The 19,662-nt window shown below is 44.0% G+C and overlaps 1 protein-coding gene across 2 annotated transcripts in view; it reads right to left on the bottom strand.

Annotated features, from left to right (window-relative positions):
* The window catches only part of LOC135255676 (copine-7-like), a 46,908-nt gene extending 27,671 nt beyond the window's left edge, over positions 1-19,237 (bottom strand). The window contains exons 1-4 of one of the 2 annotated variants that reach the window (XM_064337178.1): positions 19,102-19,237; positions 15,500-16,311; positions 4,147-4,329; positions 2,763-2,837 (exon numbers count right to left, since the gene is read on the bottom strand). In XM_064337178.1, coding sequence (XP_064193248.1) covers positions 2,763-2,837; positions 4,147-4,329; positions 15,500-15,676 — 435 coding nt within the window. In that variant the 5' untranslated portion in view covers positions 15,677-16,311; positions 19,102-19,237. The other variant, XM_064337179.1, reaches the window with a different exon arrangement.
* Positions 19,238-19,662: the final 425 nt, after the last annotated feature.

The raw sequence follows: 19,662 nt of genomic DNA, 5'->3' as shown, positions 1-19,662 counted from the left end.
AGAATGCAAGCTCACTGTTGTTGCAAGTAAAAACAGGCAGGCTATTTTTTACTCCATTTTCCCCAGCATGGTATAAAAGCCCTTGAAATCACAGAAGATCCTAAAAGGGCAATAATTAAAATAACTTCCCTTGGTTTATGCACTCAGACAGCTGCCATTACCACATCCCAGAGCCAGTAAACTGTAAACATTTTAATTTTCAATTTACTTTCTCACACAGCCTGTTGTGGCTAGAGTGAGAATTTTAATGATTTTTTATTATTGGATTTGAGAGAGTTACAGAAGGAAATAAGGGACATGGAGAGAGCATGTCTGTGTGTGCGTGCGCATGTGTGTGTGTGTGCGTGTGTATGTGCATGTGTGTGTGTGTATGTGTGTGCATGTGTGCATGTGTGTGTGTGTGTGTGTGTGTGACAGCGAGGAACAGAAATTGGTAAAGAGTGTGAAAGCAGGGGTGAGAGGAAGATAGAGATTGGATTGCTGAATATCTCAAGTAGTTCAGCTTTCAGTTTTTCTTGTCCGGTTTCCAACTTGTTTGAAAACACATCTCAGCCAAAACCCGAAACTAAATATATACACCATAAATACATCGTTTCAAATGCAACAGTGATGAGGAACCTTACCAAACAGTTTCCTCCTTGTTATCTTGTTTTAAGATCACCTATATAAATGCAATACTTCAGGATGAATGCTTTTCAAAAACCAGATTATCGTACAGCCATCACAAAGATAACAGGTGAAGGCGGAGTTGTAATTTAACTTAAAAGCATTTCAGAGCATGAAGCACGACTATCACATTATGCCATAACTTGGTGTATCACCATCTACAAGACAGTCACTAAATAATATGTGAAGCTGAATTAATCTTACATTTGAGCTACTCCTAACCTTTGTGTGAATGAAGTACAAGGCAATCAAACCAAAACTTTCAAGACATGCCCGTGAGTGCACTCTGACAAGGATCACCCAGAAGAAAACATTACCATTAAGATCGAGCAAGTTAGTTATAAATACACACTCTCAAACTGAGTTGAGGTGTTGTGGCTCATTTCAGGGGCCAGACCCTGACCCAGACAATGTGTCTGTTGTTTTAATGTACCCCCCTGCAGGTGCAGCAAGCAGGGCTGAGTAATGAAATTATGGTCTAACTGCGTTACAGCATCAAAGCAGTGATGGGCCTGCGGTGGCTAATAGCTCCATAATAATTAAGGGTTCTATTTCCAAAAGTGCTGCAGAGAAAGTGACACAGAACATGAGCCATGTGCACCAGTCGTTTGAAGGGACAGTTGTGCAGTGCATGGCGGGGGGCAGAGTTGGCACATTGGAATCCATACATTAGGGGTGGAGCATTAGTGGTGCCCATTGTGACATCATCATCCCTATTAGTGCACAGTCATTGGGGAGGCTAACGATATTACAGCTCTTTATATCATCACAAGCACCTCTATATCAATGCCCTAACATTAACCACAGCCAGGAAGCTTCTTCCAGGGAACTTGTCCACTGAAGCCTTTCTGTTATGAACTGTCAGTCACCGGAAAATGGGCTGTGACTCACAGCTCCATCAACTCTCCTATTAAATCCACAACAGCTGAGGTCATTGAGCTTTTCCTGTGCCAACACCTGAAAAAGACAATCAAAAACTACTTAATATCTATATATGCAGGGCCATTTCTTGCTTCTAATTTCTAAATGACAGTTTAAAAAAAAGGAATCTTAGGTTAGGTTCTCAAAGGTTGTAGACTGCCTGAAGATAAGGTTCTGTGTCAGGGAGATCTGAAGCAGGGAGTGCCGCTCAGAAGGCTGAGGCTAAGAGAGCTAACATTCCCCAAGCCTCCTTTTAACTCAGTATGAAGCCCCCAGCTATGGGCCCCCAGCGATGGGCACGTGCGATGTTCGGCTTTGCCAGCCTGGTGGGGGAGGAAGGGATGATGTAAATCCCTTTGCCACTGTGCTTCCTCACTGATCCTGCTCTGCGTGCTCCTCTGAACCCCATGTCTCCACACACACCCCCACCCCACCCCCACCCCCAAACACCTCGTCCAGCCGGCCTGCAGTCCCTGTGGTGCTGAAAGCTGTCTGCCTCATCTCAACGCGCGTGAGAGTCACATCTGATTTTTTACCCACAGCCCTCCACAGAGCTCCATCGTCACACTCCCCGTTGCCCCCCCCCCCCCAGAGCAGGGCCGGGAGGGGGGCAGAGGCTCTGGAGGGGGGGCAGAGGCCCTGGTTCCAGCCGAGCACAACAGAAAGCCTCCGCCACCTTGGCATTGAATGGGAACACTCAGGGTAGTGCCGGGCCTAGGTTTCTCATTAACATTTGTTTGCCCTTTCAGTTTGGGTTTTTTTTTTTCTCCTTTTGAACAATCCGGGGAAATCTCCGCCTGGCAGGTGGCTCTTACTGGAAGCGCCAAAGGATCACAAACAGTATTCCCCCCCCTCTGCTTCAATCCCTCTCTCACTCTCCTTTCTACCCTCAAGGTTATGAGGCAGCTTAGCTCGGATACATTGAAACAAACTGTATTACTTAAACTATTTCGGGCTTAATACTTCTCCAGGAGAGTTTATATGAGCCCAGTGGGAACAGCATTGCAGTTCTCTGTCACAGTTGATTTTATGCTGAACATTTTGCTGTGCTCTAGATTAATTGGCTCATTTCATTCTGAATGTTTGTTCCATGTTGATCTGAATTACTTGTCTATTTCCATAGTGTTTCATGTGTTTCACATTGTAATAAGTATGCTGAGGGGTCGTATGCCTACCGTTATGGTGGATTTGCCCGCATATTTCCCATACTTCAAGAACAGTGGCTTCATCATCTTCTTATGGGCTACAATCTGAGGAACAGATGACATTTGTGAAGATCTACCCTGGCATGAAGGCCTGCCCCAGATCATATTCAAGATAATTAACAACCCATGAGTACACATTCTTCAAAACCGCCAAGGGTGAGCATACATCTCTTACCTGAGGGACCAAACAGTCATTAAACATCATTTCACCCAGAGTCAACATCAATGAGGCCGAACAATTTATCTCACAAATTATAAAGAGCTCCAACAATAACTTTGCGAGGTCATCTGCGGTACTGCACAAGGAGAATACAGAGCCTGGATAATATATTGCAGCAGTATAAATATTTTCATTATCTGTGGCATTTTAAGCTTTAATTCTGTTCAATATTTACAAAGCTGTCGATCCACGAGTGCCCCTCCGGTCTGCAGGCAAAAGAGGCTGTTTGAAATCAAGTGGTAAAAAAAAAAAAAAAAGAGATGTTCATGAAGGACAATTTTTTGTGAAGCATTTAGAATTTTAATTAGGTCTCAAATGAAATTAATTCTGACACATGCAGACACTGAAAGGCATTGATATTCTGAGGACAACACCTTTGTTTGTTTGGTGGGTCAACGATGCAAAGGTGAACCTACTGTCTCAGCGGGAGTGAAAACACATTAGCAGAACCTCAGCTGCCAAAAATAGCACACACACACACAGCATAATTGGTTGTAATCCTTTGCTTCCATCAGCTACAAGGCTCTCTCTCTTTTTCTCTCTCTCTTGCTCTATGGCTCTCTCACTCTCTCTGTCTCTGACAGACATACACACACACACACTTGCACAGCCATACATACTAATTTGCTTGCGGCTTTGGAGAAATGAGCCTTGGAGATTGTTGTAAACATGCCTATAGCATGAACACTCACATTTCCTCCATTCTGCTGCACCAATAGAACACTGAAATGAATTTTTTTTTTTTCCCATCGTCAACAAATAATTCCAATAAACAGGAAAAGTGGTAAAGGATCTCTCTTATTCTCAACAACAACAGCAATCACTTTAAATCCATTTGTACCATTAATTTATTCTCCCAGTCATTGTAATTAAAGTCGTTAGGATACAAATTCCTCAAGGCCTTGTTTAATGGTGCAAATCTGTCAGAAACCTTCTTTCACTTTGCTAGCTTACCAAGTGAAATGAATAGATGAAGAAATGTACAAGCAAAAATACAGAAGAGGAAAAGACTGGCTAGCAATGTATTAAAAGCAATGTACTGAGCTCAGGACAGCTGTTTGACATAGAGCAAGATTCCAGCGAATCAGCTTGTGAGCAGCGCTTTCAAAGCTCAGGGATTGGCCCGTCACTCACCTGGCCGAGAGTGCATTCCACGCCCCCGAGGAAGTCATCGTCGCGCGCGCCGATGCTGTGCGCCCCGTGGATGTCGTACACCTCGAAGCGCAGCTTCTGCACCTCCTCGAAGTAGTAGTCCAGGGTGAAGACCTTGGCGAACACGGGGTGCAGGTTGCTCTTGATGACCTCGGTCCTGTCCAGCTGCCGGCGAGAGAGAGGGACCTTATTTACAATGTTTTGTCATTTATTTGCGACTTTTATTATTTGGACTCACTCAGTTCTGGTTACCTAGCACAAGGGTACAGTGGCAGTGCCCCAACTAGTACCTTGACCTAGTATGGCCTCGTTCCATATGCACTACGCTACATGCACAGTGTGCCCAGGTGTCAGGATCCACTCAGAATAACAGGGGAAAATTCAGTGGGCAAGCCTGCACCCCACAACTAAGCCTCCATCTGATAAATCCTCCCAAAAGTCTGAAGGATGTAAGAAGGTGCATTTCTTGAGGGGGGGGGCATTTCTGATTCCATACACACCCACACAATGATTCAGCCCAGGCTGTGGATTCAAGGATCCAGAGGCTCTGAGAAAGGATTTAAGAATGTCACGCCGTTGCAGCAGGCGTGGCAGAGCCTTACGGGACCTCTCGGGACCTCCCACCTTGGAATGAGCCCCAAATCATGTGCTCTCTCCGCCTGCTTCGAAGCTCAGTGCACTTCTGCCTGTTTGATGTCGGAGCTTATGTCTAAAATGAGAGGAAACCATCCCAGGACAGGCACCCGAGACGACCCTGCAGCTTGTTCACCAGTTCACCACGCGCAGTGGCGTCTCTCCTCACACACTTGATTGTTCCCCGCCCCATCCATCCATCCAAACCTCTATTTTTATCACCCCCTGCTTTTAAATAAAAATCTGTCAGTGACAGAAGGACTTGAAAGCCAACATTTATGGCTGTCAGATTTTTGCAAATTTGAAATGTTTTCCAGTCACATAAACGACTCTGTCAGGTGAGAGCCTGCTGTGCATTTAGCATTCAAAGACGTGTTGAGCTACTATCTACCACAGATTTTTTTTTTTGGATATTCCCTGAAATTTAAATGACCTCTGGACAACATTTTCAGAGAAGCTGCTGACTGACATAAAAGTCAGACTGAGCTGGCCTTTGCTGGCTTTGTCTTAATATGTCAAGGTGTTTTAATATAATGGTGCAGAAAAATGTTTTATCTAAATTGACTCTACCAAAGGCAACTGCCAGTCAAAATCTACAGAGAAATAGGTGTTTTAGTTCATCTTCACTTCGTGCCTGAGTCTAAAGTTTAGTGCAGGTTTTTTTCTTCTTCTTTTTTTCCTGAGGCGATAGCTGGAAAGGCCTTGAACCGCTGAACAATTGTGAAAAGGTCATTTGCCAATTGTCTATGGTTTGACCTAAAATAAATGGCTACGAGGACAGACAGGCCAATAAATCAGAGAAGTAAATTATACCGTTTTAGGGCCAATCACCCAGTGCATATAAAGTGGAATATTTTACCCAGGCAAGGTCCTCAGTAGCTCAGGTCAGACACTGACACCACCTGCACACTCCCACCACACTCATTCCTGCTTAGGTATTCCTTTATTCAATTTTTAATTCTAAAAAAAAAAGACTTTCCTTATTATACAGCCTTGGCCTTTCCATGTTAAGGATGCAAGGACCGAAAATCTTCCTAGCTGTACCATCAAAAATTAAATGAAATGAAAGCTGCAATTTTGGTAGTCGCTGAATGTAATTAAACAATTATATCATGCTGCATATTTTAAAAGGGCAATACATGCATTATGTAGTTAAGGCAAAAAAAAGCCCCATAGACCTAGGAGATAATAACATGATATGAGCATTCCACAAATTTGGGTCCAAGAAAGTGTTGTCACAGTCTCATAAATGTTTCTGGCATGTTGCAAACAAACATTCTGGTAGCATCCCTTGATGCTTATCATTTAGACATGACGAAGATCATGACAGATTTGCGGCAAATCTTCCTTATGAAAGCCTTAAAATGGCAGATTTGTTTAGCATTGCTAATGTTCCTGCTAGAATGAAAAGGAACCACCATCCACAGTTCAAATTCAAATACAGCTGAGTAAAATTATGAGGCTGATCCTTGTGAGTTAAAGATCATTTTTCTAACATTCCAAATTGTTAGCCTGGTATAATGTATGACTTAGAGCATAAGAAGACATTCACTCTGAAACAGGCAACAGTTTTTAAACAATGACATAAGACACCATAGAAGTTGTCACACTGTCGCATTTCCTGTAAAACTAAAGATGGCAGGGGGTGGGGTAGAATGTTTGACAGAGTGAAAACCGAGGCTAGCGTGACGGATAACGAATGATTCATTGTTGACGTTCGGATGTGCTGTTAATTGCATGAGGGAAGTAACAGAGGGTACACTGCATAATGGGCCTTCCCTCGCTCCCATCCGAAAGGACAGCTCTGTAAATACAGACGTGTTTATTTATGCGATTTGGACAAGAGAGGCGCACCAGACTGGGGCGTGTCTCAAAAGCGATAACAAGAGACGTGTGTGTGGGGGGGGGGGATGGGACTCAGGGAGAGAAAGAGACAGAGCTCTAGGTACCCGATGAATCATTCGCCTCCATTTCATCCTGCTGTTTGAACAGGCCTCTGCGCCCGGTCTCTTGTAATCTTCGGGAGCCGTCGGAAAGAGCCGCACAGATACAGGCCACAGCCTAATTAACTGTGCTTTCATGCTAAAGGTCACAGAGCGGGGTCCGATCCGGCGTCTTCTGGGACAGAACTGATGTGTGCCAAGCACACCCCACACATCTGTAGTCACGGACTGCGCAAGCCCTGAGGCTAATGATTTACTACTGCAGAAAGGACCCCTCATCACCATCTCAGTAGAAGAAATTGAATGCACGCTGAGGTGTGTTACTTCAGGGCCGGTTAATCACAAAGCGTGAAGACATGAAAGCACCTTTGAGGGTCTCAGTCATGAAGGCGGAGGCTGTGCCCTTCATCTGCAAGTTCAGGAATGAGCCATCGCTCGGTCGTCAGATGATCGTGAGCATCCCGTCCATAAGGGTGGGGCGTGTTACTGCTGTTACCGCTACATCAGCTCCTCCCACCTACCGCCATTGTGTTACCTGTATGGTGTTAAACAGTCACTGTCTGACAGCAGTGCCTGACTGCACTCCTGGCTGTTGGGTTCAAGGTTGCATAGCGATACGGCATGAGGCAAACAATTGAGGAATCCGAGCCAGGAAGCAAAAGGAAAAATGTCAACCAAAAAAAAGAATCCATTTCCCTCAGAGGCATTGTTAGAGCTCTTTGAAGATCTCCTCCGGGTTGTCATGCCTAATAGCCAGCGCTTCAGGCTGAAAAGCCAGGTTATCTTTGCGTAAAAATATCCCTGCAAAGGCAAGGTGCTACTACTAAGGTCAGGAGACAGAAATCCCCCGTCTCCAGTGAGCGATGTCAATGTGAGTTCAAAACTGGATTAGCCTGAGTGGGAAAATCGCCTCACACTTACATAGGAGCACACGGGCCAAACCCCATTACCGTGTGCTATGGCCGCTCATGTACATGCAAGAGCTGAGACCAAACAGCTTCGGGAGGGAGGAGATCGCCAGCTCACTGAGCCCACCCAGGCTGGACGCCGCTGTCGCAGAGAGGGACAGATCCGGTTTTGGCTGCTCTCTCCAGCAAGCAGGCGACACTCCCGGTGTTCCCGTCGACGGGAGGGAGGTGAGAACGGAGGGTCAGCCCGTACCGCACCGCACCGCACCGCCCACCCGCAGTGCCAGCTCACACTGGGAGACGTCTGCTTGGCACGGGACCACAGTGCCAGAACAGAGCCTTATCAGCGGCACCACACCTCCCGCTGCATACCAGAGACACGCCTCTCCCTCCCCACCCCCCCATCCCCATCCGCACCCCCCCACCCCCTTATAGCAGCAAGTCTTCCCTGACTCAAACAGCAAGATCCCACGTGTATTCCCAGCACACACGTCACACTACTGCTGAAGCAAGATTACACCCTCCTCACATCTCAATCACAGCTCCACATGGCTATTTCGGGAGGCTTTTAAGATGGTGGCACAAGGAAGCACCAGGGAAAATAAACATCAGGGCATTGTTTATTTCATTAGCAGTGCTGTTTTATAAGCTTGTATTTCTCACAACATTTGTTTCTCCAGCTTGACATTGTCAAAAAATCAAATTAAAACTAGCAAATACTAAAAGGTGCAATAATAATATCTGGCCTAGGGGACTGAAAAACAACATTTTACTGTGGTTATGAGCCCATACCAGCTCAATATACTACTCAGATCTCATTGTCACACTACTATACAGCTTTGCTCTGAAGCTCCCGACTCCGCCATGTAGATTTGGCACACAAACTGCCACAAGTCCCCTAAACTGTCCATCATTCTTAGATACCAAAGACCATCTACAGCAGTGATGAATTAATGAGTCCAGCCTGTGGATCCCTGGCTTTGCACCTCACGGGCAGCATCCCGACCATCCAAAACAAGGATTCTTCTGTTGAGTATTTCAAACACATTTTATCTTTCGTCATGTCTGAACGGTGGACACCGTCGTTTCTGTGTGCACGTAGGGTGGCCGTCACTTCGGTAGCTTGGTCTCATTTTATGCTCCATTTCAACCAATCGGATTCCCTCTGCGACCCACGGCCACGGGCAGCTCTGCGGTCATTGGACGCGAGTGAAGCAGCTGCTCAGCGGCACACGCACACACGCGCACGATGCGCAGACCAGCTCCTGGAGCTTTCACACTTACCGCGGTTTACGCCTCAAGGCCATCATTGGCAATACGGACGTATCAGGTTACAAGGCCGGGCCATGCAGTAAAAGCGCTAAAAATAACACGCGAGCATATTCCCTAGCATGCGTCACAATGGCTAATGAAAGGGAGTCAGCCTGCAAGGCTTAGGCTCTTTAGAGCAACCTGAGGCATTCCAGGACGCCATCTCAAAGGCCGCCGCACACGTCACCACTCGCCTAATGAGCCCTGGAAGGCCAACTATCGAATCTGATTGGACGAGACAAGGTGTCGGAATGCGGCTCTCAGCACCAAGGAGACAGCTTCACAAAGAAAGCGCTTCTCTATTCCTGTCTTACATAAAAAAGAGTTTTATGGAAAAAATAATTTCTTTTGTCCCATCTTTCTTCTTAATTCAGCATTGATTCCATTCTATATTTTTCTCTTCCTATTGAGATATCGGCTGCTTCTGGGTGCTTGAGATCACATGCTTTATTTAGTATAATGCAGAAGCGCTTCAATGGTCAAATGCTTTCAATCAACACATTGATGCGTCTACATTTTCTGCCTATGCGCAGTTCTGCTGGGACTCATTGATTGACTTGAACGGGTGACGCAGTTACCGAGGGAAACCGCCATTGTTTCGCATTTGTTTTTTTACACAATATTCTCGTGCGCAGCTGGGTGTCTGTAGGGGTAATTGAAGTTATGTGCTTCGCTCAAGCAGTTCAATTTGCCGCGGCGCTGTCTCGCATCCGCTCACAAACCCGAAGGTGAAATTAAAACAAAGCGTCAGCCCCCGCGACAAGCCAGCGCACGGCGCAGCTCGCACCGTCGGTGTGAACGCGCTGACGCCGAGCGCGGGTGCGCCCGCGGACGTGTGACTCAGTCCGTAGAGCGCTCCCCGCCAAACGAGGCGCGAGTACGCAAATCCGCCACTCTGCGAACTTCCGGTGAGTTCCCCCCTGCGACAAATCCCGCCGTCGAGCTTCCTGTCGGGGCGGGTAGACGTGGGGCAGGCGCCGGCTGCGCGTCGCCATTTCATCAGAAAATTTGACGATCAGCATGTCGCAGGCAATTAAAGAAAGGTAAATGGGCTATGCTAATTTCCAGCTTGTCTCCTCCATGTACAGCATCCTTCCCGAAAATCTCTTAAGTCTGACGGGCAGGCAGTGACAGGCACCCGTGTTTGTGGACAAAATAAGAAAATAAACTGGCACATTGCTGTACAACAGTTACACGGCGCAGGAGATAATACCAATATGAGTACTCTTGCGGTAAAACCATGTCAAAAAAAAAAACTGAAGGTACTGTCCAGGAGGAACAGACTGCGCTTTTCACCCTTTCTAAGAGAGATTATGGAGCATTATCAATTTGCTACTACTGGCAACAAAGTGCACTGTGTCCATCATATCACCAGTGAGGGAAATCTGAGACATCTTCACTGGGCTCGGGGTGAAATGAAACTATTACCCACCCCCTCTCACCCATCATGGGAGGTTCAGGTTAGTGCCGTTTCAATTCAGTCGATATTCAAAATGAATTTAAATTCAATTGATTACTGGAAAAAAAAGGGTCCTTACTATTCAATGGAGAGTTTCTTCAAAGACGAATTCTATAAATTTGCAAATGACTATGGCACAAAGTTGACTTGACTGGTCCATATTGCAATAAGCATGTTCAGAAATCTTGAAAATAGGTACTATTGGCTAACTCTAGGGAAGTGACAGTTACCCACCCAGGCTTACCTGTATATGCGGAAAGAATTCAGGAAATTAGTCCTTTACATTCATGTCGACTGATGCAAGACCTCTAGCAATTTTCTAAACGTCTCCTTGCAGTTGCTGGCATGATAGAAAGGTCTTCACCGTTCATGGCAAGTCTGCCCTATAGTCACACACACTTAAATGTTCAGGGTTGAATCAACCCTTTCAAAGAACATATGGCCCCAGTTGGAGTTGACTTAACAGGGGACATTTTACTGTGCAGGTGTGCGCCACAGCTGTCAGTACAGAACATGACTGGCACCAATTTAAGGTGCCCATTGGCTATTCACAGTCATCAGGGAGGGGCAATGCTGGAGTCAGTGCTACCTCACTCCTGTAGCGCGTATGGCCTGTATTATGCAAAACAGTCACTGGTTCAGAAACAAGCACACTTTAACAACAGTGCTCCTTATGCAGGCTGTAAAAGGCATAGTGGCAACTCCAGAATATATTTGAAATTGAAAAAAATAATAACTCTAAAAACAAGTCTGCACTTGCATTGTTTGGTTTGTTGCTCATATGTGAGTGACAGTCATTCCGAATCACGGTGTTATGCCGGTATATGTCTTGCAGATCCAATACAGAAGCACAAATACAGTATGAGTACCTTGCAAGGCAAAGGGATCTTAGAAGGCGGTGGCAAAGTCATCCCATTTCTCAAGACCCCCGCCCTATCCCCATTCCCAAGGTATGCGCACAAGAAGCACGGTGATAGATGTGCCTCTCCGATAGAGAGCACCACTGCTGGTGTTTGACATCTAGAATTAAATCTGCCAGCTGTCTACATTTCTGTGCTATCAGCCCTGAGCCTCCGCTAGATGTTTCATTTACTGCAGCCTATATTTCTCCCTGTGTGACCCAGCACATCCAAGCAGAGCGGCGTGGGGTCCTATGGCTGAGTTCTGCGAGCACAGCCGCTCTCTGTAGGGCGCTCGGTAAGAGCGTGGAGCGGACGCGAGCGTGGAGCAGCAAGAGGACGCGAGCGTGCAGCGTGGAGCTGATTTACAGGCGGCGCAGAGCAGGCGGCTGGCAGGCACAGACCGGAGCGCAGAAATGAGAGAGGTCACGTGACCCTCGCTCCTGATCCTACACCTCTGTGAGGGTCTTCACACAGACCACAGGAAGCAGCTGATGACCTGCAGGGCCTGTCAGAATCACTGCTTTCTCACATGCATGCTCTTCTTCTCTCTCTTTCTCTCCGTTTCTCTCTCTCTCTCTCTCTCTCTCTGTCTCTTCATCTCTCTCCCTTTCTCTCTCTCTCTTCCTCCCTATCACTCTCACCCTCTCTCCCTCCCTCCGTCTCTCTCTCTCCCCCTCCCTCTCTCTCTTTCTCTCCCTCTCTCTACCCCCTCCTCCCCTCACTCTCTTTGGTTCCCCATGCTCTCTCTTTCTGTCTCTCTTTTCTTATCTCTTTAATTCAATTTCACTCAAATTCAAATTGCTTTACTTTGCTCTTTTCATTTTGTCAAAGCTTGACAATTAATAACAGGCATGTCATGAAATAGGCAAGTCGAAAGGGCGCTGCACATGAGTTAATGTGCAACAAATTAATATGTGATAGATTGTTCTTCTGGGCACCAGGCTTGTAGGTGTCTATCCTTTTTCAGTGGCCAGGATGTAATCACTTAGTCTGTATTTGGTGAGCATCTGTCTCTGCTTTTTATCACTGACAGTAAGCACATATTCTGCTCATTCATCATGTCTTTTAGCACACAACAGAAATTCTGTTTGTAATTTGTAATTTTAAATTCCCTGTGACAAAGTTCCAAATGAGAAGGTGTTCATTCAGTTATAATTTTGTTGACATTTAATGAAGCAGTACTAGTCTGAAGCTGGAAATAATTGATATTTTTAGTGGCCAGCCCATAATTTATCTCCCTGAGGCAAATATTTTGGGGTTTTGGCTTTTGTTATGCTGCGAAAAATGTAGTTAATCTTTCTTTGACTGCATGCAACAGTAGAATGACAAATTTAGATAATAAATTACAAAAATAAATATGTTTTGGCACACTTTCATGGAAAATGGAATGGGTATTTCATAGAATTGATTTCACTGTATTTTTGTCAACTGGCTGTGGACCCTAAATGATAATGAGTAATGTAAATGAATGGCATTAGAGAAAGTGAATAAACATTATGATCAATCAAAGTCAAAATCTTACAATAAACACCAAAGTTGATGCCAAATGATGTTTGTGAAGAAGTATTTAAGCAAATCGCTAACTAGCAGTTATCCACATTTGCTGGCCAATAGGATATCACAAGCTTACCCAGATCCTGATTATTTTCTCTGAGCCACTTAACAATGCAAGTTCACGTTCCCTGAATAATCTCATCGCTTTCAATGGATCATTACAAATAGAGCCAAATTAATGCTGTGTATTCAAAAGAAACAAACTTAGCACATTGTGAATAAATAAATAAATACTGAAGCATACAATGGCTATATTAATCCAATTTAATGTATTTCAAGCAGTCGCCCACACTCATAATAGCAGCTATAGCTACTTCAGGGTAAAAAAAGAATTGTGATCACCATGAAAATTCAGGGCAGGCCATAGGAATTTGGACAGTGACACAATTCTTATTGTTTTGGCTCTGTACTCCGGCACATTGTATTACAAATTAAGAACACTCGCCAAGATGTAGGCACATGTGTCAAAGACTACCGTAAAGACGATACCAGAATAACGTCAAAAGATTCACCACAAGATGCAAACAGAAAGACCAGGTTAGAGTTTGCTAAAAAAAAAAAATGTATTTATTTATTTATTTTTTTTAAGTACATTTTAAAAAGTGTTCTTGAGTTCTGGGGTCTTATTGACAGATGAGACAAGTATAAATCTGCACCAAGTGATGGAAAGAAAGGAACTGCTCACGATCCAAAGCAGCCCTCCTCACCGGCGTAACGTGACACAGGAAGGGTTTTGGCTTGGGCATGTTTAGCTGCCACTGGAACTGGCTCACTTGCCTTCATTGAGGGAATAACAGTGATTGATATGCTGACAGAAGAAGCAGGATGAATTATGAAGTGTACAGAAACATCATCTATGCTCAGATCCTACTAAATGCCTCAAAATCGATTGGACAGCATGTCACCTTGAAGCAGTACAATGACCCCAAACATACTGCTAAAGCAACAAAGGGGTTTTTCAGGGTCAAAAAGTGGAACGTTCTTCACTGACCGAGTCAATCACCTGACCTGAATCCAACTGAACATGCATTTCACTTGCTAAAGACAAGACAGAAGGCAAAAAGCCCCCAAAACACACAGGAACTTAAGATGGCTGCAGCACATGCCTGGCAAAGAACCACCAGGGACAACAGCCAATGTTGGGTGATGTCCATGGGTCACAGATTTCAGGCTGTCATCAAAAACAAAGAATTTGCAACAATATGACCACTCAATTTGTCAAATTACTATTGGTCCCCATAAAATGGGGGAACTATGGATAAAAAGGGCTGCAATTCCTACGTGGTTCACCCAATTTGGATGTAAATACCTAGAAATTAAAGCTGACATCATTAATCTCATTTTCACTGTTTAATTTCAAATCCACTATGCTGTACTACATACCTAAAACAATACAAATGGTGTCACTGTCAAAATGCTTATGGACCTTTACTGTATGTGTGAATCCCCCCCATCTTTTGTAAGTGACACGAGTTATGCAGACACGATGGCAGAAAAATCGCTATCCAAGCAGATGTATGAAACAGAAAGTTCCGGTATCTGCTGCTTATGAACCATCTGTTTGGCTATTTAAATTCAGCTTCAGGCGGGACTAGATGCAACGCTACACTGAAAAGGCCATACGTTTTCATGACAGATACACTCACACAGAGACAAAACAGAATCCGTCTCACAAAAACAAATTGGAGGTGACAGTATGTTCGCTACGTCTAAATCAGCACGTGTCTCTGTCAGAGGTCTCTCAAATAAAGAAAGAAAAGAGCATACACTTATCTCTCCCTCATTCTCTCTCCCATTCTCCCTCTCTTTTTCTCCCTCTCTCTCTCTCTCTGATGCTGTACTGTGGGGATAATGGGGCAGGATTAAGATTTCACTCTTCATTCTGATGCCACCGCGTAAACAGACGGCTCAATCCCTAAACTGCAGCCCTATCTCCAGGTCCAATTCACTGCTCCAGCGCCCCTCTCCTCAGTGGAAAACGCCAGTCCAGGTCCCATCGAGCAAAACAAAGCACTGCCATACATCTCTGGCTCGCAGCTTGGCCTCGTGCATGCAGCAGCATGGCTTTAATGATGTCCCAGCAGCGATGGGCTCGCCCATCCTCCCAAACGTGGTTCTCTCACCACCACAGAATGTACCACGTATTTATCAAATAATAAACTCATAAAATTCTGTCATTTCCTGGCAGTTTCTCGGGTGAGATTGGCCTCTCTTTTTCAGCCACAGCTTGCTCTCTCATGTAGTATTGTGTAAGCTGCAGTGGGTAAAATAATCACGCAGGTGAGCGCATCGGAGTGAGAGCGAGCCAAGCCTTAAGCTGTGGCACTCCTGGTGTGTGGGTATGGATGGCACAGTGCTAACACGATTAGCAAATACAGATGGAAAAAAAGGGAAAATGTAGAAATATTGGAAAAAATGCCAACAAAAAAAAAATTATATAACGAACCTGTTCTGGATCGTTACTTCTTTAACTACAAAAAATGACTAAAGAGCCAACGAAGGTTGGGACCCCATCAAGTGCATTTCAGACACCTAACTGCAGTGGAGCTCATTTTTGTCAAGTAGTCAGTGAGTGACTGTGGGAGTAAGTACCAAATGGGGGGGGGGGGGGCGCGGCTCACATACCTCGGTCCACTGTCCCTGTGCCTGCACCATGAGGATCACGCAGGGGTCGGACTTGTTGAGGGTGTCCCGGTCCAGCAGGGCCTTGCAGGACACCCGCAGCTCCACTTTGGAGACGCAGGCAGCGGGGACGGTGCTGAGGGCAGCCGCCGGGGACGCCAGGTCCTGGGTGTCGTTCATCTTTACCAGGTATAGCAGGGCGGGGCAGGGCGGGGAGAGGAGATTGGGGTGGGTCGGAGGAGCTGAGCAGGGGAGGAGCCTTCAGCAGAGGCCCAGAGCTATGTGGCCCTAAGGACCGTTAGTACACCTCAGCCCTGGAGAGCACGGAGACTACAGGAATGCCCACATTTGGCAGTTCCTCTGACATGAAGGGTAACCTTGAAAGAAGTCAAAGGATTGGGCAGAAGGAAGGCCAGTGGTTGGGAGAGAGACACTGCAACCTTCTGAAGCTCTTAATCAATGATATGCTAATGATAATATGTGTCCTGTCTCCCTGTTATGAGTAATACGCCCTTTAGTCAAACAGCACGCAGGTGTCATTCCACATTAAATTCAAGACCATTCAGTTGGGCAGTGCCAGGCCGTTTGTAGTGCGCGAGCACACACAGTGATTCGGCCACCAGGGGGCAGTAGAGAAAAAATGACTTAAGAATTAGGGTTCCAAAGCGTGGGATGATGGGAAACTTTTTTTCAGATATGTCAGTGTTCAAGTCTTCAGGAAATTGCAGTCCATTAATCTGACATCTGAAACATTTCCAAATATGGGCAGCATCTGGCAATGGCTTCTTGCGTAGTGTCCACAATAATGAAGGAACCTGACAGGAAAACAAAAAAGAACATTTGAAAAAAAAAATCAATTTGCTCTTACAGCTGATGACAGGTGTATAGAATCAAATGAGTCAGTCTGCAAGTATACTGTTTATTTGACCGTCCTGTTTCCTAAGCTATCGTGCATTGCTCTATCAATCATTGAAAATATTTATTTTCCACAGCATTAGATGAACCAGAGAAGCATTCTGCCAATAATGCTCAAGTTACTGTAGCATATCATGACCACCAGTGATTATATGGCAGTTAAAATGATCTCCGTCCACTTTATATCCTCTCCAAAAACTCCTTCTTTACTCTAATTCCCTTTGTTTGCATTTACCAGTGTAAGAAATTTTTGGGACCCAATATGTAATACTGACAAACACGGCCATTTTTCCACTTTGGTGAATGGACTTAGCATTCCATCCAGGGCCAATCTCTGTGCCATAACCAGTCAAAAAAGCTATATATGCTTTTAAGAAATCAGCATTCAACACTCTGAAGAGACAGTGGTGAGTGAGGGTGTTGTATGGTGGGGGCTGTTTCTCCAACCATTTTATTGAACATGGTGAATACTTTTAAACATCTGCCATATCTCTGGTAAACTAGTCATTAGCACCCGTTTTGGATTAAAGTGGATATGTTCCAGTATTCATAAGAAGATGAAGAACGCTTTAATTGGACTCGGCTGCACAGCATGTAATCTGAAAACTGTCATGGATGGACTGGTTCTTCCTCAGATTACAGCTATTGTGGTTCAAGCAGAGGATGCTGGCTATGAGGATTAGTACATTTAGGGTGCATCGCCTGAATTACTAATAAATGAATATATGAGGCCAGCAGGGAGCTGGTATTTGTAAATCCTTGTATCTCTGCATACATACTTATATGTAGTTAGTGGCTGGTGACTTCCGAATAAAGCAGATTATTATAAATTATCATAAATCATATTTAGTAGCATTGTATCTAGTTATACATATTTTTAAATTCCTCATTCATTTCAATTTGACCAAAGATTAAATATTCAATGTTTGACAGTTTTTTAAATTATTGCCTGTATATTTCCCATTAAACTGAATTCATAGTAATGTTTGCAGTCCGATCGACCAAACCCCCTAATGTCCAATGGGCTCAATTGTTGTTAACGGTACGACATCAGCACCATTGCCAGTGGACAGCAACCGTCATTTTTGCTGTTGCACAGCTAGCATGGAACTGTGCGAGAATACAGACACAACTAACATATGTTGAGATCGCACATTAATACGCATAGCGCATAGAGTTGTTAAAATACATTTAAATTTATAAGGAGCGACAGTACCATTTTTACTGCTAAAGATCGTTTTAATGGGGTTCAATAAGTGTAAGTGGACGAATTGGATTAAACGAGTAGGCTATTTCACGTTTTTTTTCCTTTAGATTTTTTTACAGACTTGAATAATTAGATACATTTTACAGTCGTTAAACTGTTCAGTCAGTTCTGTAAAAAATGATCAAATTAAACTGTATTTATAGAATTTAATATGCATAAATGAAATATAATGAAAATTGATGTGCTACAAGCCTAAAGTCAGCATATCCAGGCTGCTACAAAATGCAGAATCTTGGATGATTACACAGATTTTGAATCTACACCATTTATCGTTTGTAAATTCATCACCACCTACTGTGGATTCAGGCTCCAACAAACTTCCATTTAAAAACTAGCGAACTTTCGGCGGGCCAAACTGGTGCTGAGCTTATGAACGGGAATAAATCACATTACGATCCAACTTGCTATGGTCAATGAAAAAATAATATTATGAATAATCCCTAAAGGCAGACATAAAACGCCATTGAGCCTCTGGTACCAGTTCATCCGTTAACTACACGGCAATTTCGGGAAGGTGTGGAAGCAAGTCATGTCAAAGAATGGTGACACCAACAAACATGTCTAAAGCCCCGTGAAAACCAATTGGAAGAAGAAAAAAAACAGTAGATATGACTAGTTACTTCATTAGTTTTTATTTCCTGTTCCCTAATGGTTATGGTTTGCAAATCTGTCGCTGCTAGGAATGTAGCAGTCCCTCATTCTAATGTGCTGTAGCCTACTCCAGGTCTCCTTTGCAAAATAGATTATTCAATTGGACATCCTGGTGATATAAATGTAAATTTCATCCATTAAATACATCACATCTAAACCAGAAAATATATTGTGTATCACCATTCATTACTTCCTAGAAACAACACTAACCATCTTCATTTAGGCTGGTAGGCTAATACTCCATGAACATAGCTGATCGCACGTTTCAGAAACGTACGATCCACAGAGGAACGTTTCACAAGCCACCAATTAACACGAAAACAAACGGTAAATTATCAATATTCTGCTGTTTCAGTATCTCAGACCTTTATTTTGGCCCCGAAAAAACAAAGTTCAACTAGCTATTACCGCTCAGGCAACTTAATGCTTTTGGCTTCAAGTAACTTTGATCTCTCTACTAAACATAAATCCCAGAATCTCTCAGATGGAAAACGGCGTAATATTGATACGCATGTGCAGAAGCCAGCTTGCGCTTTCTCTCATTATGCTAATAACGAAATGAAAAACAGATATATAACCATAATTCATAATTCTGATTACTTCTGGTAAAAAATAATACTGACTTACACGCAATACCTTGAACTAATGTTGTCCAATCAAACAGTTGTCAATATATCCGAACAATTATCCAAATAAATCCATGGTTATTGGTATAGCCTAGGCTATTAGTCACTCGCTGTTCAGTCGTTTGTTGTTTAAGAATAGTTCTTACCTGCTGCATTCCCCAGAACTTGCAGTTGTTTAAACGTTTCCTCTACGACCTTCCAGTTTTCCGAAACTCGGGAAAGAAGGGAGGGAGGGGGATGAAGGGGTGTGTGTTAGCGCGAATGAAAAAGGGGAATATCTTCTTCCAGCTATTTCAAGTACTATTCCATTTTTTACCGCTAGAGGGGGACATTAGTATTCAATCGCAGTCATAAGTGAAAGGCATCACCAGGTATGGAACAGGCAAAGGGCTGTAGCACTACACAGTAAAATGATCTCTGTTAATTCAGCTTTAACAGTGCTAATTCAACTCTTAACAGATAACATTTGGTCAGACTCTGGAATGTGGAACAAAATGTAATCGATTAAGTGTTGAATTAACACCGTTAGAGTTGAATTAACACTGGACAAGATATGTGGAAGATGTTACAAAACTGAATTAGGTCTCCCCCATCAAAGACAGATAGGCATAATGAAGCAGAGGGGCTATATAATAAACTATGAATAAGAAAAAAAGAATATTAAAAGAATAATATTAATAAAATAACTAAAATATACTGCAATTTAT

This window comes from Anguilla rostrata, chromosome 5, assembly GCF_018555375.3.
Source record: "Anguilla rostrata isolate EN2019 chromosome 5, ASM1855537v3, whole genome shotgun sequence".
Lineage (NCBI taxonomy): Eukaryota > Metazoa > Chordata > Actinopteri > Anguilliformes > Anguillidae > Anguilla > Anguilla rostrata.
This window is presented reverse-complemented; position numbering and strand designations above follow the sequence as displayed.